General features: G+C 36.4%; 1 protein-coding gene across 2 annotated transcripts in view; it reads left to right on the top strand.

The window, feature by feature from the left end:
* MXRA5 (matrix remodeling associated 5) overlaps window positions 1-8,917 on the top strand; it is a 30,096-nt gene extending 21,179 nt beyond the window's left edge. For both annotated transcript variants that reach the window (XM_058186729.1, XM_058186728.1), the window contains 2 exons: window positions 454-1,354; window positions 5,857-8,917. In XM_058186729.1, the coding sequence (XP_058042712.1) occupies window positions 454-1,354; window positions 5,857-7,765 (2,810 nt within the window). In that variant the 3' untranslated portion in view covers window positions 7,766-8,917. The remainder of the gene's footprint in view (window positions 1-453; window positions 1,355-5,856) is intronic.
* The last annotated feature ends 13,723 nt before the right edge of the window (window positions 8,918-22,640 follow it).

Below are 22,640 nucleotides of genomic sequence, written 5' to 3' on the forward strand. Positions count from 1 at the left end.
CATATTTTCAGTCTTTGGCGTGCATTATTGATGCAAAATAAAGAATTATATTTTGATAGGCATTCCCAGCTTTATTGTAAAATTCATTGAAGCTATATTGAATGTGTTAAATCAGTAAATTGGTTCCATAGAGATGTTAATTCCAGAAATCTGGCCAAGAGCATAGGATCGATCGTGGGTTTTAAAATATCTGAAGAATGCCCTAATATATGTTATAGGGTGTGGTGGTTCTTTTAATATAAAAGGACACCCTAAATTTAAAGTCTCTAATTTTTATTGAATGATTGAAGCAAATGGTTAGATTTGGTACTTACATTTTGCTGAATTTACATCTTAGATTTTACTGAGTTCTTAGATTTTGCTGGTGTCTAGGTTCCATTTAATAAATGATAAGCATTTTAAAAAGTGTTGAAACAACAAGTTGTGTTTCATTTTCCTACCCTGAAACTTTAGGAACAACGATGACAGCCCAAACAAAGATGCAACGTTTTGACGTCTTGAAAAATGGCACACTCCTTATTCACAGTGTTCAGCTTCAGGACCGTGGACAGTATCTGTGCACTGCTGAGAACTCTCATGGCACTGATAAAATGATTGTCCTGTTGACCGTCATAGCTCAACAGCCCAAAATGCTGGGTTCTCGCTTTAAGGATTTGACTGTTTATTTTGGAGAAGAAGTGACTATGGATTGCCAAGCCACTGGAATCCCAAACCCACATATTTCTTGGATTTTTCCTAATCGTAAAATATTTCAAACTGTGAGTACTATGGAAGGAAGGGTTACGCTATATGAGAACCGAACCTTGCTCCTGAAAGACACTAACTTTCAAGATCGGGGAATTTACAAATGCATAGCCAGCAACGCTGCAGGAGCTGACAGTATTGCCGTGAGACTTCACATAGCTGCCTTGCCACCAATTATTGAGCAAAAGAAAGAAGAAAACTTTTCCCTCAATGTGGGACAAAGCATTAACATTCACTGTAGTGCAAAAGCGGCCCCTCCACCTGGCATCCGTTGGGTACTTTTTGATGGGACTCAGATTCGGCCGTCTCAATTTGTCAATGGTAATCTGTTTGTTTTTCCAAATGGAACCCTTTATATACGTCACGTATTGCCCAAAGACAGTGGGAGCTATGAATGCATTGCAGCAAATATGGTTGGAACAGTCAGGAGAACTGTACAGCTGCAGGTCAAAAAGCAGTCAACAAATGCCAAGATCACAGGAAGCTCACCCCAGAGAACAGATGTGACCTATGGTAGCACCCTGCGACTGAACTGCAGTGCTTCTGGGGATCCCTGGCCATGGATCCTCTGGAGGCTTCCTTCAAAAAGAATGGTGGATTCCCTACAAAGGTAAATATTTCTTTTGGCATTCTAGGTATAAGTTGTTGTATTTTGATTTTATAAATAACAATTCTTCAAATTAGCATCATCCTTTTATTCTTTCCAGTAATATCTACATTAAGCCAGGGATGCATGGACTTTGGGCCCATGATTATCTATAGCTTCCTAAGCTATGGGTAAGACTTTCAAAGTCCTTACAGAAGTTGCTGCCAATGTGTAACCTTAGTTAGATATTAAGGGGACAAATTATTAACTTCTGGAGACTAAATATATAGGTTACTTAAATTAATTCAAATTACCTCATTTGTAATTTGCTTTGGCAATTTGAAATCTGGTCCTGGGTTCCCAAAAATTCCACATCTGTTTTATGTTCCATGATTATAAATGATCAGTTTATATCTGAATATTCAAAGATACATTAGAATCTATCATAGTTTCTGAATATGAACTAATCAGCAAATTTATTATAATTTTCATACCATTATATTTATCTTTCATGTAACATTGCAACATTTGTTGATTGCTTATTTTATGTATGTATTTTCAGGAATAAGCCAAGTCAGTTGAACTTGACCCTAAGAGACAAATATACTGAGGCAGGAACTAGGTCACAGTTTCAGCCTTTGCCATTCTTTAAGTGTCTTGGATGGGTTTGATAAAGCTAAAACTTTGCTCTGCTGATCTTTGAATTGGGAGTAAGACAGGGAGAATTGGACATCTTTACTTCTTAGCACAGAATCATTTTCCAACTGCAGCAGTGAGGTCACTTTCTAACTCCATATTCCAGCTTTTGACGGAATTATATCTTGTTCCATTTGCTGCAGACTGCAGTTTCTGGTGGAGTACATGCTTAATATGAAAAAGGTCCCCGATTTAACTTCCTGGCCTCAAGTCTTTCATGATGGGCCAAGGAATGCTCCACCATAGCTTTGAAAAGCTAATACCAAAGCATGAATAGATTAATAGTCCCCTTTGCAGTTGTCTGGAAATGTTTCTTGTAATATTTGTAACATGTGCATAGTCTAAGGATGTACAGTAGATACAATGTGGATCAGTTTTGTTTGCTTTGATATCACATGACACTCTTTTTAAGTGTCCAGTACATGAGTTAGTACTGCAGTTAAATAATCTCAAAAATCATTTAGCAGGAATTAGATAAATAATGATAGGATACCCTTATATTAAGGCATGCCATAAGTTTCCCATTACAAGTATCAAGACTGTATTAATTTAAAAAATGCTTCTTTGGTTATAACTGCTGGAAATATGTTTGCTATGACTTACTTGATGAAGTTTGCAAAGTGGCAAATTAAAAAAATGATTTAACCAAGCTGTCATAGATTCAGCAAATTAAGCTTAGGCAATTGCTTCTCTTGCCTGGAGAGAGGGAGGGAGGGAGAGAGGGGGAAGAGCGGGAGGGAGGGGGAGAGAGAGAGAGATCTATCAAACTTGGATAATAAATGCTGAGATACTTTTTGAGGATGATATATTTGACTGAAATGGTGGCGCTCTGAGTATCATTTCACATAAGTAATCCTTGTAATTTATATTGCAGAGGGGATTTAATGTGCCCTCTGCAACATTTAATGTAATAGAAATAATATTTATTTTTATGGAATATGAGCTCATTTTAAAGTTATCAGATCTTGGTTGCACAAATCTGCATAGCCACTGTAAGGGATCCAACAGTTATTAGTTTTCTATACTTTATTGCTGTCACTTAGTTCATTACTGCTATTTTTGTCAGCCCAGATTTGATAACCCTATTCTCTATCTCAATCTACACATTCCTACATAGATTAAGACCGTAGCATGGGAAGATTAATGGGCTTTAATTACTTACCCACTGCATTATGAAAGGGGCAGATTCACAGAACCTATATTGAATATGGTATTCTATGCCAGACTTGGAATGGTAGAAAGGAAATTAATTATAGAAAATCATAAGGAGAAAGTATAAAAGTATCAGCTAAAATACCAGCTACAGATGAATGAGTGGCAATTAAATGTTCTATTCTCACAGCTTTGAATCTCAAGAGTACTAGGCTGAGACCTATAACTGCATTCTACACCAAAGCTGTGGTAATTATGACTAGATAATTGCCACAAAATACTGAAAACATGATCCAATGCTATTTTTATGTACTTATTTATTAATCATATTGTGCCTTCCATCTTACAAAAAGTGACTTTGGCAGGTGTACAACAATTGAAAAAATCAAAAATATAAAAACAACAAATACAAAATAAATAAAATTCACATTAAAAGATAAATATTAGAAAAACAAATATACAAAGCCTAGGCACAGAGAGGATAAAAATTGTGACCTCAAAACAAGCCATTTAAGCATGTTTCTAATTCCCTGGGAACCCCAAGCCTGATAAGAAATCCATGTCTTGAGAAACTTCTGGAATGCCAAAAGGGATTATTAAAATATTTAACATATTTTGCCATAATATATTTAATGAAATATTACAAGAAAGGAGCAAGCATGTATTCAATGAAATGTAATCTCTTTACTGGTCCCAAATAATCTTTCCTCTCTTGTTTGATTTGAGCTTGAAAGACTAAGAAAAAGCCAGCTTAGTCTAGTGGTTAAGGCACCATGCTAGAAACCAGGAAACTGTGAGTTCTACTCCTGCCTTAGATATGAAAGCCAACTGGATAACTTTGGGCCAGTCACTTTCTCTCAGCCCAACCCACCTCACAGTTATTGTGGGGAAAATAGGAGGCAGAAGGAGTATTAGGTATGTCCTGTTTATCACCTTCAATTATTTATTTAAAAAAATAATGAAGGTAAGATATAAATGTCATTGATGATTATTGGGTATGTCTTAAATTCCTTTCTTTTATTCTTGTGGAGTTTGAATTGAACGAAATAATTGTAAATCCATTCATTAACTCTTTGTCTTAGTTTTACCCACATACACACAGACATATGCAAAAATACAGTGTTTGAATATTTTTGTTTTTCACTATGATACAAATGGAACAAGAAATGCCTCAAAAAGTGGGAACAGTTTAAGGATAGAGAAATTTTCAACCAGAATCAATATCCAGGGCAAACATCTAATTCGCCAAATAAGCATAATAAACTGGAATTATGTCATTAGATTTCTATAATGACTTAAAATAGATTGATCATATATTTCACTGTGATGTACAATATTTTGCCCTTATAGATTAAGTATATTGGCTACATTTTAAGAAATCATGTAAATATTTTGTATAAGGCTTGTAAAAATGAACTTTTCTATGCTAAAAAATCCATGATGGATTATTATTAACTGACAGCATAATTAAATGTATGTCTATTCAAATGTGAAGTATATTTCCCAGAAGTATGTATGAGATTGGTGCCAAAAATTGCATATTAATAAATACATATATATTTCACTTTTAATAGATGCATTTTTAACTGCTATAATCAAAATACTATCAGCCTCTGTGGAAAGGGTTCTTGGTTAGTAAACATGTGTATATCTTTTCATATGGACTGTAGTCTCAATATCCTGTTCATTTTATAAACATGTGCATCCATGCATACAAAGTTACTTGGAACTTATCCACGGTATATATATATAAGATTTTTTTTTCATGTCTACATGCAGGATTCAGTTTTATAAATAAAACCACAGTCTTCAAAAGGGAAATTGGAAGTAAATAAAAACATCCTTTTATTAAAATAAAGTCAGTTTCAGTATGGTTGTTAGTCTGAAAATGAAGATAATTATTTCTGAAGGTGAAGGTTCATTCTCCAAACTTGTGGTTTGGTTTCTGAATGTTTCCTTATCAGGCTAGGTAACATCTTCAGCAGAGTTAGGGGATGCCAATGTCAGTGTTCTTCTGTTTCTAAGGGCTTCGTAGTAGGTCTTGTGGTGGTGAGGTCACATCGTGAAGGTCCCATCAGGTCAGGGTATTGTGATGGGTCTTATGATGGGTCAGTGTGGGTGTGTCAAGAGAGGATCTTGTAGTGGGTCTTGTGATGGGTCAGGCATAAGTCAGGCATAAGTCACCAGTGAGACCCTTGTGATGGGTCTTGTGACTGGTTTTAGGTCAATGGGTCTGTTGATGGAATTGCTTGTGGTTTTGTGCCACGCTTTGATGAACTCATGAGTGTGGCAGGTGGTAGTGTTGTCAATGATTTTTGTGTTTCTCCAATCAAACTGGGGCTATTTGATGTCAGTATGAGTAGAAATTAGGGGTTTGGGATCACGGCATTTAACTGCCAGCTGATGTTCATGAATGCTGGTTTTTTACTGATGTGAAGTTTGTCCCACGTAGAATTGATTGCAATTGTTAGTATTGCTTTTGTAAATTACACTGTTTCTTTCATCCTTTTATATCTTATCTTCTTCTGTATCAAGCTCAGAGAATGAACCTTCACCCTCATCCTATACCTAAGTTATAGATATTCACCACTATTGCATAATTATTTTTGTTTCTTGATAGCTCAACAGATGATGGTTTAATAAACATATATTCTCCTTCCTTTTTCCTTTTAAAACAGTTTGGACAGTAGAATCAAGGTCCTTGGCAATGGAACTCTGGTTATCCACTCTGTCACTGACAAGGATGCAGGAGACTACCTATGTATGGCCCGCAACAAGATTGGAGATGATTATGTGGTCCTCAAAGTGAATGTGATGATGAAACCTGCCAAAATTGAACACAAGAATGAGAATAATCACAAAGTGATATATGGAGGAGATCTAAAAGTTGATTGTGTTGCCACAGGTCTACCAAACCCTGAGATCTCCTGGAGTCTTCCAGATGGAAGTATGGTTAACACCTTCATGCAATCAGATGACAGTGGAAGCCGAACAAAGAGATATGTGGTATTCAACAATGGAACATTATATTTCAATGAAGTAGGGCTGAGAGAAGAAGGAGACTACACCTGTTATGCTGAGAATCAGATTGGTAAAGATGAGATGAAAGTGCGAGTTAAAGTAGTAGCTGAACCTGCCAGAATTAGGAATAAAACCTATGTCATTCTCAACATCTCATATGGTGATGCAGTATCTGTAGGATGCGAAGCAAAAGGGGAGCCTACTCCAAGGGTATTCTGGTTATCCCCAAGCAATAGACCAATCCCAATCTTATCAGATAAATACCAAGTATACATAGATGGGACACTTCTCATACAAAAAGCCCAAAGATCTGACAGTGGCAACTATACATGTGTGGCCCGCAATAGTGCTGGAGAGGACCGCAAAATTGTTTGGATCCATGTCAATGTTCAACCCCCTAAAATAAATGGTCACCCCAGCACCATCACCTCAGTCAGAGAAATGGCTGTAAAAGACAGCCGGAAACTTATTGACTGTAAGGCAGAAGGCATCCCATCTCCCCGGGTCATGTGGGCTTTCCCAGAAGGAGTGATCCTCCCTGCCCCCTATTATGGCAACAGAATCACTGTACATCGCAATGGCACACTGGATATTCGTGGGGTAAGGCACACAGATGCTGTGCAGCTGGTGTGTATTGGCAGAAATGAAGGGGGAGAAGCCCGCTTAGTTATGCAGCTTCAGGTTGTGGATCATGTGGAAAAACCCTTCTTTGGGGATCCTGTTACTGAAAGGATTACAGCCACTGCGGGTCACAGCATCAATCTAAATTGCTCAGTCCATGGGACCCCCTCACCCAGAACTGCCTGGATCCTTCCCAATGGTACAGAACTGATGAAAAGCAGTCATCTGCAGAGATTTTATCACAAAAGAGATGGGATACTACATATCAGTGCTTTGTCTGCAGCAGATGCTGGGACTTACCGTTGCACTGCCAGAAACCCCGGGGGCTATGTAGAGAGGGTGGTCTTCCTCAAAGTGGGAGTGAAACCAGAAATCGGCAATCATTATAACAACTTGGTGAGCATCATCAATGGAGAGACATTGCAGCTTCACTGTGCCACCCAACCTGGCCAGCGAGCTCGGGTAGCTTGGACTCTGCCTAATGGAATGGTCTTAGATAGTCCCCAGGCCATTGGACGATTCTCCCTGCTTGAGAATGGCTCCCTCATTGTACGTGAAGCCTCTGTGTTTGATAGAGGGACTTACCTATGCAAGGTAGCCACAGATTATGGCTCTTCTCTTATGAATGTTCCTGTGATTGTGATTGCCTACCCACCCCGGATCACAAGTGAACCAGCACCTGTCATTTATGCAAGGCCTGGGAATACAGTGAAGCTGAATTGTATGGCCATTGGAATCCCTAAAGCAGAAATAACATGGGAACTGCCAGAGAAACTGCATCTAACCACAGGAGCTCAGTCCCGTCTGTATGGAAACAAATTCCTTCATCCTCAGGGCTCCCTAATTATCCAGCAGGCTACACAAAGGGATGCCGGCTTCTATAAATGCACCGCTAAAAATATACTAGGCACTGATTCCAAAGCAACCTATATACACATATTCTAAAATCCCAGCAAACATCTTTGAATATATAAAGGTATCTAAAATCCTTGTCAAGTGAACAATGATAGGAAATAAAGTAGCTGAATACAAATGGTGAATCACACAGCTTAATATTAACAAAATAACAAACTATAATTGAGACAGATATCATTTTAGAGAAGGCTTAGAAACAGTCATTATGCTGTTAATAGAAATTTTCACCATCTGCCTTGGAACCTAACATTAGAGCAAGGGGGTATACAATCAAAACTCAGTGGGGACCACTATAAAATGGATGTGTTTGAATATAGCTTTGAAATTTGATAACTTGTAATGTTATTGGACAGGAAGCAAATTGGAATGTACTGTAAATATGCAATATTTACAAAGAATGCTAAACAGTTGTTGACAATTTTTCATAGGCCATTTCTACTCTATTCTAACCACAGATAAGCTTAAATTCAGCTTTGAGACAAACACTTTAAGATATACCATAGTAGTATTATCTAACAAAAGTTGACACAGGAAAAAAATGCTTCCTTCTCATTGTTGGCTGCAAGCTATTCCTTTATATCTCATTCTACCACATCCAGTTTTTAAGCTTTGCTGTAAAATTAGTCCTAACTATTCTTCTATCACAAGGGATAAGGAAACTATGGATCTCTAGAAGTCAAACTATGATGTTCAGTAACCCAAGGCAGCAAGGGCTTTTGATACAAGCCATATTGCAATTTGTCTTTAAGTCTTACCATTTGTGCAATGATGTGATAAATGTGACCTCATTTACACTCCTGAAGATTCCTATGCCAGGAACCATGGTCAGAAATCAGGGATGATGAGAACTCAGCAACATCAAAATGTTCCCCCTTTCTCTTTTGCAGTTCTCTTAAATCTTTCAATTAGCAGTAACTGAGTAATAACCCTCTGATTTTATTTCATCATGGCAAAACAATAATTACTGTAAAAGTAAAAATAGAACTCTGCCACAGAAGTCCTAGTTGACATCCTTCTATTTTATATTTGTCTATATGTGTTTTTCAGACTATGAGACTAGAGGAATATCAGTGACAGGTGTCTCAGTACATAAATTATTGGTCTTTACAAGACCCTGATATTTTACTGTATTTTATGTAATATTAAAATCAATATACTGTGTTTTATAATAAAAATATTTTCCACATTTTTTTTCATAGTGGCTTTTTTTATTGATAACTTCAGGGTGAAGATAAGCTGCAGAATCCAATGAGGGTATATAAAATAACAACTTCATTCCATTTTAATTCCTATCTGTTTAATTATTTAAATAACAATATTAAAAGTTACTTTAGATTTAAAAGCAATGTTCTTATTTTTAAATGACTTGCCAAAAGATATGTATATATACAATAGTGTATAGATGCTTTAGTGGTTTGAGCATTGCACAATTAGTTCAATCTGGGTTTCTTATCTTGAAGATCTAATAAAAGAACTTGGAAAGCACATTATTAATATAATGATAAATTGCCATTTTAAATCTCTTACTAGGGTGTCAAGAAATCCATTAAGGTTCCCTTGCTTAGTAAGCTTTTTATTTTAAACAATAGAATATAACAGGACAACATCAGATACATGCTAATAAACTAGTTCCAAAGTTTGCTGCACTGACTGATGGCTCACCAAAGACAAATGATTGCAGATGAGGGCATAATTGCCCTATTTTTGCCACTGAATCTTTGTCAGAGAAATAGCCTCAAACAGAAGGATGACATATGTATAATTTGCTGTTAGAGTTATATCTCCATATTGGATGTTTTTGACACAAATATATACATAGTGTTGGCTAAGCTAACAGACTTGGATCTTTGTGTTTAGTGGAGTGCAACCTCTATTTGAATTATCCTCCCATCTATCCTCTACTTCTGTGCCTGATCTGATAAGTGCTGCTCTCAGTTTTGTTACTGTCATTAGTCCAGGATCAAAAGAAAAACTTAGATGAAGAAACTGGTTGAGATATATGGGGGAAAGAGCTGTCATCAATTCCAAATTGGGCCTATAGAGAGGAGGAATAATGTCAGGAAAGAGCAATAGAGTAGCAACAAAAATCAGAAAAAGTAGCAGTAACCAGTTTAAAAGCAGATTCCAGTTAGTCTAGTTGATATTGCAGCTAAGTAAATACTCATGGATGCACTGCATAGCAATCTTTGTGCAATCATAACTTCAGATATTCATGCTGATTTTTCATGAATATGTTGTTCCTCATCATACATCCACATTTTGGAGATTGGTGCATATTACAACAATAACAGTAGCTATTTACTGCTGATTTTTCTCTACACGAATGGGGGCCAATTCAGTTCTCCTGCTTGATAATTGTAAGACTAAGATTTTTAGCACTTGTATAATACACGTATGATCCAGAAAATCACAGCATTTTGCCATTGCTTTAGGGAATTTGTAATAATCCTGAAATCTTAAAAATCCATCAAGATTTTTTAAAAGGGAAGTAGTCGTTTTGTTGAAATGAAAGTTATTTATAGAATAGTTTTGCGCACACAGACAAAACAACAACAAAAATATTTCAATCCGTTAATGATTTGGCACTGTTCAAGAATGATAAATATATTAAATACTGACCAGCCCCTACATACCTATTAAACATGAAAGGCATCTGTTTTTAGTTAGAAAAAACAGGCTTTATACAGTATAACATATATATACAATGACAATACCAATCTATTCCTAATTTTCTTGTTTTTTGAAGTATGATTAACTACATTATCAAATAACCAAAATAACATAAATCCAAGATGTGTAAAGAAAAAAGATACAGAAATTATAGAAAAATATAAAATGTAAGTACAGTAAAGAGTACAAATTGTATACTGCATATGTATATATGTAGACAATATACAATTTATACATATGTACCTGTATACCATATTATAATCTATTGCTGTTGACATAAACCATATAATTTTTTAATGATAAAATCATGGTTCTAGCTTCTGATGACTTACAGTATTATTATAACTGTATTTTTTTCCCTAATATGCCAATTGAAAAGGCCCTTATTAATCTACATTTTAGTTGTTCCATTTCTTAGAGTTTTCCAATGTTCACCAATGATTATTTTAGCTGCTACAATTAAATTGCACAAACTTCTATAACTGTATTTTTAAATAGGGAATCATAAAATAATTTCATGTTTTTGATCCTTTGGTAGCTATAAGTCTTTTTTTCTGTTTTCAGTTGGGCTGAATCCATGATGTAAAAGATGTCAAATAGTGACACTGCATACTGAGTTTGTCTTTTTGAGGGGAGGGAAGCTGACCTTTATCAAGTTAATGTCACCTTTTAGCAGTCACAAGGATAGATTTTCTCCATGACTATTCGAAGAACTTGAGTAGTTCTTCATACCTTCCAGTGATCTACCATAGTAGATCTCTTCATACCTTTCAATGGTGCATCAATTGCCATTTCTAATTGAGTTCACATTCCTTGCTCCTGGTCATCATCTTCTTTGCTTTCCTTCCATCTTTCCTAGCTCTAGAGTCTTCTCCAAGAACTAGATCTTTGGATGAATTGTCTGAAATAGGATAATTTGACCCTAGTCATTTGTGCCTCAGGGTTGATTTGTTTGATGATTCCTTTGTTTTTCCCAGCTCTCCATAATATTCTCGTGAGTCTTCTCCAATACCAAAGTGCAAGGATCAATAATCTTCCTATACTATTTTAACTTTTGCTTCTGTTGAGTGTCCCAAGGGATACCAACTGCTTGCACTACTCTGATCTGACACAACATGGAATCTGAATACTTTATCTTTTCCAAAGTTTCCATAGCGGATTTACGAATATCTACAAAATAAAATATTATTTTAATTTGGAAATATTTCTGCTCCAGAAAGAATACATTCCTCAGCTCATGTTGTTTGTTACAGTCATAGAAGATGAGGAGGGGATTTATTTATTTATTTAAAACATTTATATAGCTGCCCAACTTTTAGCTGACTCTGAGCAGCTCCCAATCAAAAATTTAAAGACATATAAATCATTTTAAAAACTATAACCCAGTTAAAACATTAAAACAACAAAAACCTGGCAGCAATCCATGTTAACATTCTACCATTGGGAATTAATCTACTTCCAATGCTTGGGGAAAAGCCAGGTCTTATGAATAAAAGATGGAGGACTGTCAAACTTCAGGAGATAGACTGTTCCATAGGGCAGGGGCTGCCATAGAAAAGGCACAATTCCTAGCTCTCATGAGATGACAATTTGGGAGAAGACACCAGAAACTTGCCCATTCTTTCTGACTGGTAGCATGAGATTCCTTTAGAGAAATGGGCTTTCACAAAGAGCCTGGCCATGTGTCATATAGAGCTCTGGGGGAACCTATAGAGATAGAGGGAGAGAAAGAAAGATGATGACAGATTATAGATTAGATAGCTAGATAGTTAGATAGCTAGATGGATGGGTAAATGGATGATAGATAGCTAAATGGATGATAGATGATAGATAGATAGATAGATAGATAGATAGATAGATAGATAGATAGATAGATAGATAGGTAGGTAGGTAGGTAGGTAGGTAGGTAGGTAGGTAGGTAGGTAGGTAGGTAGGTAGGTAGGTAGGATAGAAGAGTGAGAAAAGAGGAGTTTTACTGGCTTGATTCTCAAACCTATTTAATTCACATAAGCCTCCAAGAGTTTACAGTAAGGTCATTTCAATTAATCAAAACCCAGATTTAGATTATATGAAATGACAGCCAAGGAATTAACCTCTATAAAATTCCTATCCTGTTATTAAGTGCTGGCTGCTTTGAGAAGTACCTATTAGTCCTTGGCCTCACGAACATATGCCATATTATGACTTAGTCAAAATGTTGCTAAATGTACCAGTAACCAGTTAAACATTTACATTTTAGGTTTGTTTCATATTGATGAAGAGCCAGCAATAATCTGATTTTGTGGATTTGAAAAGTTTAAATGGACGCTGAAAAGTGTGGAAAGTGTATTTGTAGTTCATATCATGATCCAAATTTTGATTTTAACAGAAAATGGAAATACAAGCAAAAATGAACAGTCTTGTTCATTTTTTTTGAACAAGAAATTTGAAATTACTGCATGACACAAGCAGTAATTTGATATCATCAGGCATAGTCCATGGAAATCCTACCCCAAGGTTATAGTGTCACAATACTTATAATACCCAGTTATAGTGTCACAATACTCTTATGTATTTTTCCTCCAACAAACTTAATATAATGGGAAATATAAAAGCCGGCAGCTATTAATAATGAAATTACCATTGTAAGAAAGGCACTTCCTACATACATCTGCAGGAAGAGAAGGTGAACAGAAATAACATAACACTTTACAAAATTAACACCCAGTTGTGAACTTTTCTCGTAAAGGTTTGTTTGTTGGAAAAGAATTTCATTTGCTGTACCTATTCAAGAATCTTTTGTTTCTTCTACTCAAGTGATGTGACCCTTATTTCTCCCCTAAATATTTTTTAGAAGACATCATGCTTTGTAAGAATGGAAAAACAAGTGCCATGCTTGCCAAAACTAACGATTAGCCTAGTCACTGAGGGCCACTGCTTCTTAAGCTCCTGTTGGTTTGGCTAACTTGAAATATTTACATATTATCCTTTCCTTATGTTTTTATAGTCAGTCTCACAATAGATGGGTAATGTTAACAATGATGACAAGACATGACAAGCACAATATTATGAAATCATCCACAGAATGATGATTAACATTAACTAAATGGTGTAGTCACACAAGTAGAAGAAATTCAGTGAAAGTAAACCAGACACAAATTAGCATAGGACTTGGCAAAGATATTACATAAGGTGATGCTGATTAATAAGTATCAGCTCTTCAATGTATTCCACACAGGAAACCAAAACCATGAGTACTAATCTACCTTTATTGTACAGTTACACTAACAGAATCTGGCAAGTCAGAAAGTGTTTCTTCCCTCTCCGGCCTTTCCTTTCCAGAAAACTAGTGAGGAATCCTTTTGAGATGCTTTTTCCTTCCCATCCCTCATCTGGACTCAGATCTCTATTATCAGATTGTAGTTTAGGCTGCAGCATTTGTCCTGTCTGCCACCTAAATATAAAATTTATCACATATTAATTTAAGAACATCTCCTGTATGGAAATAATATTGTCTGAGCCACCTCTTACCATTTTCTATGCGGTTTCATATAGCTACTGATCGAAATAGCTGCTCATTGATATACAGTCTGATTTCTGCATAATAACATGCTTAAAAATTCAAATAGAGTTGTGGAATCTGTTCAGTAATTCTGATATCTTACCATACCTTTGATCTCTGTTGTCCTTTGATTAGAATTGAAAGAGTTCATCCACAATGCCTTTAATGTTACTATAGTAGCAAAGAGTTTTGGTCATTTATATTCCTTCCTGTGCCTATTGCTCACTGCTCAGTGCAACTATTACTAGACTAAAACATGCAGATGAACTAAACACATAATATGGAAGAAATTTTTTAAAAAGCCAAATGAACATGGAATAAGCAAACAATAGTTTAATTAAGATTGTTAATGAGGTATGATTATTTCTTGGATGCCACTGTTGAAAAGTAGAGAATTAAAAATGGAAATTACAGAAGCTATCAGGCACATGAAGAAACTTGGAATAAATAACACAGATTTAATACCAATAGCAAATATATGTTTTAAATTATATAGATGAATGTCCCACTAGATTGTGAGATACAGACAGAACAATTCCTGGTAAGCTGACCTCTTTCTTATATCAAAAACATTCATATCTTCCTTATAGATAAAAAGTGCACAAAGAAACAGTACAAGGTAAGCATTGCTTAGGTCTGTTTTTCATTACAGAGTTCTTAATGCCAGAGCAAGAGTCAACCTCAAGTTAAAAGAAATAGGAAACATATGAATCATTCATTATATTTGGCAATGATCTATGAATTGCACTACTGTAGCTGGTAAAGTCTTGTGCAAGTTATAATTAAAAATCAACATTACAATTGACAGAACATATGAATGACGAAAGCAAAAAACGTTTTTGCAAGTATTGTAGCTGTAAAGAATTTCAACATTTCCTATGAAAAACAAAGGTAAGAAGCAAGAAAAAATAATCTATAACAAGACAAAGGACAGTATCCACTACTGTAACTGGGTCAAATGAAAGCAATCTAAACATTTGTTCTAAAACAAATTTTGGACTAATAGATTACACCTATTTTTATCAAACTTCTCCTTAAATGAGATTCTGTAGATCTGTTGCCGCTGGCATTTTGTACACTGTTCCAGATTACTGTTTAAGCCTTCCTTATTAACAATTCAATTGTTATGTTCATAAATAAATAAATAATATTACTGATATCTTATATTGTCCTACTTCTCATTTCCCTTAATATTTTTGAAAGTTAATTGTGACTTCCAAAGAGACCTAAAGATGCTCTATAGTAAGTTGCCATCACACATTCTATCAATTACAATTGACATGGAGAAATTGGAATCAGCTCTTCCATCCTAAGATTGATATTTTACTGACATTTTTAAAGCAGTATAAAATTTATATTTGATAGCTTACTGTCTATTCACAACCTCTTAAAAGAAAAGTCTTTCTGTTTGTAATTTTAAACTTTTTTCCCAATAATAAATGTAGTATTATTCCTTTGTGTTTATCGTCTACTTAAATCTTAGGTAAAAAGCTTCATCAGGATTTTTCCTTGAAAAGTATTTGGTTTGTTCCTGTAAAAGCCCACTGAAATACATTATCTCTTTACTTGGCCAACATTTCACTTACATTATTTCAAAATTGCCTTAGAAGTAAAAAGCCAAGTGACTTCATGCCAGAAGAATTTTCCACCATTTACTTGGTGTTATGAGAGATCCCTGTTTAACTAGCATAAATCAATTGATTGATTATTTGGGTTTTTTTTATTTTGAGGCACCATATAAATAGATTTTCTCCATGACAAACTGAACCTAACTTGGCCTTTGGGGTCCTCCAAGATTGTACCTGCATCCACTGTAATTGAGCCCATCCATTTTGCCACTGGTCATCCTCTTCTTCTCTTCTTCATCTTCTTCTCCTTCCACCTTTCCTAGCATTATGGCCTTGTCCAGGGAGATAACTTGAGCTTGATCATTAGGACTTCAAGTGAAATTTCTGGGTTGATTTATTTGATTTCATAAATTAGAAATAATTCCTTCCTTTGGAGTTTTTCCTGAAAATACTCAGTTTGGCTGTTATTAGGTAAATCAGCCAATTGGTTGACAAGACTTATTTTCAGTTTGTTTATTTTGTCAGTTAATCAAAAATCTAACAACTTAATTTTACCAATTGAAACACCTTTTCCAATAGCCTGAAGACTTGGGAAATAATTTCTTCCAATTGCTAGCAGAACTATAATATACTATATAATATAGCATTATATAGTATAGTATAGTATTGTTTATAATATATAATATACTATATATTATAAAGCTACAATATACCTTCTTCCAATTGCAAAGCTAAAATATGCCTTCTGTTAGTAAATTTCATTAACTATATCTTTCATTCTTTTTTGTTTTTGTCTATCGTAGCAGGTAAATATTTAGAAACCATGTAATTCATGTTAACATTTAAAACATTTCAGGCCAAAGATAGCTATAATGTTTGGCCAAGCAAGGTAGCTGTTTCAAACTTTGGATGATAGGAAAAGTTTTGAAGATTAGGATACACAACTACATTCTCCCAAACCTATCCTGGTGCCATTATATATGTTTGAAGATTCTCAATATTCTGACATCAGCAGTAAAGTAAGAAATGATTCCGTCAATGTCTGGACATGAAATCCAGGACAGGTCATAATGTACTTTAGTTTAAAGAAGTAAACAAACTTTTAAGGAAGTGGACAAACTTAGATGACTGCTTCTCTCTATCTCCAACTTCAAAAATAGGTTAGTAGTTATGGTAGGATTAACTACATACTGAACTATAGAAACTTAGTAGCTTTCAGATAGTCATCCTCTGTCATTATATGGACCCTCTATGAGTTTATATGCAGCACATCACAGAGCTACAAGAATTGGCTAGGAATTATTTTTGTGCTCATGGTCTCAAAATCCTACGTCAAATTCTTAGAAGGTATCCATATCCAACAAATCAAAGAGCTAACTTGAAAGGTCTAATCAAAAAAACTGTATGCTTGAAAAAGCTCCATAATTGCAGGCTATTGATAAGCATTAAAATGATTCTTCCTGATTCCAAGAAGATGTGTGATATTTGCTCAGGGAAGAATATGTTTCAAGCCTATTATCTATGTATATGAATTTGATGAAGATAAATATCTCAAAAAACAAAGGAAGCTAACCTGTTGTTGTTTTTTAATTACTGCTTTACATTTTGACAATGGTCAGTAAAAGCAGAATGAAATAGAGTCAGCTCATAATTGTATGGGGACCATCTCCTGTGAACTTGAAAAGATAAAAAATTGTTTTGCCCCTCCCTGAAATGCACACATAAAGATTGTGATGTGTATGTAGCCTTTTGGGATAAAATAAATAAAGACCACCCTATTAAATAATAAATAAATAAAATAATATTAAATATTTATTTAAATAAATAAAGACCACTGATTAAACTTGCAAGAGTACAGTTAGACTTCTTGCCATGAAAACTTAAGTGTTTGCAAAACTGCGTCTCTGCCGTCTGCTTCCTTTCTATTTTTTTTCCTTTTCTTTTTCATAAAAAGGCCAGTTCCAATATTATACTTAGAAAAAGAAATTGAATCACAGAGATGAAGTCAACATACTGGTTTTTCAGGAAAACTTTCTGTACAAAGTTTTGCCTGATATTTTTGATATCAATTTCAGGATAGTTATTTATTGCCCACCAGTTATTTCAGACATCATTTTTTATCAGTCCCAACTAGCGTACCCAATAGCAAAGGAATATCAGAATGCGGTTCTACTAAAGGGCACAAGGCTGCTGCATTATTTATTCCTTCTAAATATAATATATCTGGGTTAGGGTTATATCTGGTAGTTGGCCACTGGTATCAGAGGGAAATTTCCATAGAAAAATGCACTCATTTAACAGCCAGGTAGACCTGAAGGCAAGAATCTGATGCTATGACAGGGCTTCTCAGCAAATTGATTTTTTTATCAAAACGGACTCAGTTCGTAAATTGTTTATTTATTTCTTGCATTAAATTTCTTATGGCCTCCCAATTAACAAAACTTCCCATAAAACAGAATGTCACAGTCTGTTCTAAAAGTAACAATAGCAATCAAAACATGTCAGGGGCTTCACAACCACACAAATTCCAAGCCAGGGACCAAAGCCAGGATTTAACAGGAACGTTCCAGAGAGGGAGACCACCATCTATATTTCTGAGGAAATGCTGCTTTGGTGGATAGAGCATCAACAAACAAGACACTCTACCTTGGTCCCACAAGACTGCAAAGCTAAATTGAGAACACCTGGAGTGTGCCTACTCTGCCTAAACAGGGAGGCAGAAACTATTGGAGATAGGTGGTCCAAGTCTTATGCCAAGTAGATGGGAACCAATCTTGCTTGTTTTCTTGCAGATGTTTCATTATCCAAACTAGGTAACATGCTGGTGCAAACTAAGTAAAGTGCTGGTGACTAGCATTGATGATGGTACCTAGTTTGGGTAATGAAATGATTGCAAGAAAACAAGCCAGCTCAGAAAGCATCAAGGACTCCTCATTTCAATCCTGAGCTGCAAATATTCTGCTTTATTGGGGATTGTTTTGTTGTTGTTATTTTATAATTTTATACACCATAGCTAGAAAAACTTTCAGAGTAGCTTATAAATAAAAGAACCAAACATGAAAAGATCTGGGTGCTCAGAAGAGTTGATAGTCTCTGTCTTCTTCTGTCTCTCTGTTTCTAACATAACTTGATAGAAGGTAAACATATTTTTCCACATTAAAAAGAATATGATCACCCACAAATACATATGTTTTGTGTAATGAAACACTTAGACAAAAATAGGGTCATATCTTAAGTCCAACGTATCTGAAATATTTGTTTTATCAACTGCCTACATGAAAGATTGGAGTTTATTTTGCATTAGTTCCTCTTGGATAAAGTTATTACCTAAATTATATATGTTATCCCTGGGCTCTTTTGATCGGTTGATGGAATAAACCAACTGTATTGTCAAACATTTCTTTTAACAGAAAGTATCATAATTAAATTACGTTGCTTCTGGGCCAACTGAAAATCATATGTGTAGATCTGCCAGTGTTAAGTTGGATACAGTCCAAAAAATGTAGTTTTTATGAATATGTCTGAAGTAAAGAGAACAGAATATGCTAAGCTAGTAAAATGCTTCCCTGCAATTGGTATCTGATCTCCTTTGGGATAGGTAGTGGTTGTGATTGTGTAGTTTATTGCCAGGCACCACTTTTGCTTGAAGTGTTCAGTTGTTTTAAGCCTTTATAAAAATAAAGGCAGATTCCAAGAAAGTCAGACCTATGGTTCTTAAAACAACTAGCCAGCATGTCTTGTCTTGTCTTATATCTTCAGGCTAATGTAGAATGGAACCCAGCCACTCAAAAGAATTTGCAATATTCTCTAGTATTTGTGTTTATTTTGAGATTGGTCTAATTTTGCATTACAGATTAATGTATAAAAGGGAGTGAAGCAAAACGTTGATTAAAAATAGGATAATATTGAAATAGACTACACTTAGTTGATCTAAAAATAAGGGGGCCCTGTGCTTGCAGGAAAATGTTAGGGACGAAAAAAGTCATATAGTTTGTAGGTACATAACTGAAAATATGGCTCACTTCCAATACATTGCATATGTATTGAGTTGTCATTATTTAAATGGGTAAAGAAAAATATGAGCAGATAGATATAGTATTCAAGGCAATTTGAGCGGATTAGTAAAAATGCTAGCATTGTGTAGTAAGCTCAGTAGCAACCAATTCAGTTGCTCTTGCAACCCACTAATTTAAGCCTCAATCTTATAAATCAAGTACATGGAGAGCAGAATATTTTAAGCCATTTTATCAGATTTAGATGGCAGTATAATAGGGAAGACATAATTGCAACATATTATAGATTTCTGGTTGAAAACAGCATCCATCAAGCAATATTATCTGTTAAGAGACTGCTACAATGGGTGTGCCAAGTTTTAAAATGGTTTGCTCTTTAGCACCTTTTTTTTTTAAAAAATCTGTTTAATTTGGTCTGACAATTTTTTGATGAAAGTTGGGTGTGTATTTTGGCATGAATCATATAGTAACTGGATGAGCTTTAACATATCAAGTCCCAAAAATGTAAACAAATCAGTTTTGGTAAGTGAGATATTAACATGAAAGGATTCTTCTGAACTTTATTCATACTTAACAGCCCAGGATTAAGAGACGTCCTCTATAAATTCTATTTTAAAAAATGGAATTTCATTTGGAAAAAAATCATTAATACTTCTATTGCTTTGTTTTGTTTCAAATGTACAAATTCTGCAAATTCTTGTACTTTTGCAGAATAACAGAATAATGTAGTTAGAAACCTCCACACACAACTTCTGGAGGCAAGTTGTTCCACTGATTAATTGTTCTAACTGTCAGGAAAATTCTCCTTAGTTTTAGGCTGCTTCTCTCCTTGATTAGTTTCCATCCCTAACCTAGGAGAGTCTAATAAACTAAAGGTATGCCAGTACCTCTGTTTGTAAGTTGAAAAAAGCCCCTACCTATACTCATTGTATACACATGACTGCATATCCTCAAATCCATCCAACATCATAATAAACACACAATGGTGCTGGAGCTTATAACTGGAGGGGATGAATCAGCACACAGGGAAGAAGTCCAGAAGGTATCCACATAGTGTTCAAAAAGCAACCTACATCTAAATACTAGCAAGACAAAGGAGATGGTGCTGGATTTTCAGAAGCACAGAAAAGAAAAGAACCTGCCTCACTGTATATCAAGGAGAGGGTTTCATCTTTTAAATTCTTGGAAGTGCTCATTAGCCAAGAGCTCACTTGGAAAAACAACAAGTCCCGGGTGGTTAGTAATGCTCAACAGAGATTTCATTTCCTTAGAGTCCTATGGAAAAATCAGGTGGAACAACAATAGCTGATGACTTCTTTCTAATGCTCTGCGGTAGAAAGTGTCTTCATATACTGTTTTACAGTATGGCTCTCTGATTTAACAGCTGCTGACAGGAAGGCACTACAGAGAGTGATCAATTCGGCACAAAAAACCATTGGTTGCCCTCTAATACCACTGAATGAGATCGCCAGGTCTGGCTGTTTCAGCAGAGTAAGGAAGATAGTTAGGGATGATTCACACCCTGGCCTATATCTCTTTTCACTTTTACCATCGGGCAGAAGATACTGAAGTATAGCCAGCCAGACAAACAGCTTCTGAAGACAAAACAGTTGACAAACAGTTTTAAAAACAGCTTCTACCCGTGAGCTGTCAGACTCCTAAACGCAATCACAATAACTCCACATACATATCCAGACTTATGGTTATGGGGGATTTCAACCTGCCATCAGTCGGTGAAGCATCTGTGGGGGCTCGGGAGTTCATGGCTTCCATGACAGCCTTGGACCTGACTCAGTTAGTTAATGGTCCCACTCACATAGGGGGAAACACTCTGGATCTGATTTTTGTCTCTGGACAGTGGTTGAATGATCTAGAATTAGGGGACTTAGTTATTAAACCCCTGTCACAGTCAGATCATTCGTTCCTTCGACTTGACTCCCGAACCACCAACCCTCACCGCAGGTTCCGTCGTTGGTTCCGTCCCAGGCGCCTGATGGACCCAGAGAGGTTTCTGACGGAGCTTGGGCCATTTCCTGAGGATCTAGCTCATGGCTCGGCTGAAGAACTAGTCGCCGCCTGGGAAAGGGCGGCGGTGGGGGCTCTGGACCGCGTCGTGCCTTTGCAGCCTCTGACCTGGCACCGATCTTGAGTAGCTCCTTGGTATTCTGAGGAGCTGAGAGAGATGAAGTGCTGGAAAAGACGCCTAGAGAGTGGTTGGAGGGCCAGCCGTTCTGAATCTGACCGAACACTGATAAGGTCTCATATTCAGACCTACCTAGTGGCGATGAGAGCAGCAAAATGTGAGTATTTTTCCGCTCTTATTGCAGCGGCAGATAACTGCCCAGCCACCCTGTTTAGGGTGACCCGCTCCCTCCTTCATCAGGGAGCTCAGGAGGACCCCTTGCAAGGGCGTGCTGAGGATTTCGGACAATATCTGCACGATAAAGTCGCTCAGATCCGGGATGGGCTGGACTCAGATTGGGTAGATTCGGGCGGGGTGACGGAGGTAGATCTTGAGGATGTCATCTGGGAAGAGTTCGATACTGTGGCTCCCAAGGACATGGACAGGATACTGAGGAGGCTGAATGTGACCACATGTTTATTGGACCCATGTCCCTTCTGGTTGGTACTGGCCACACAGGAGGTTACACGAAGCTGGCTTCAGGGAATTGTCAACGTTTCTTTGATGGAGGGTGTCTTCTCTACTGTCTTGAAAGAGGCGGTGGTGAGGCCCCTCCTCAGGAAGCCCTCTCTGGATCCAGCTGTTCTAGCGAATTATCGTCCTGTCTCCAACCTTCGTTTTGTGGCGAAGGTTGTTGAGAGTGTGGTGGCGCATCAGCTCCCCCAGTACCTGGATGAAACTGTCTATCTTGACCCATTCCAGTCCGGCTTCAGGCCTGGGTACAGCATGGAGACAGCATTGGTCGCGTTGGTAGATGATCTCTGGAGGGCTCGGGACAGGGGTTGTTCCTCTGCCCTGGTTCTATTAGATCTCTCAGCAGCTTTCGATACCATCGACCATGGTATCTTGCTGTGTCGGCTGGAGGGTTTAGGAGTGGGGGGCACCGTTTATTGGTGGTTCTCCTTCTATCTTTCTGACCAGTCGCAGATGG

Source organism: Ahaetulla prasina, chromosome 5 (genome assembly GCF_028640845.1).
Source record: "Ahaetulla prasina isolate Xishuangbanna chromosome 5, ASM2864084v1, whole genome shotgun sequence".
Taxonomy (NCBI): Eukaryota; Metazoa; Chordata; class Lepidosauria; order Squamata; family Colubridae; genus Ahaetulla; species Ahaetulla prasina.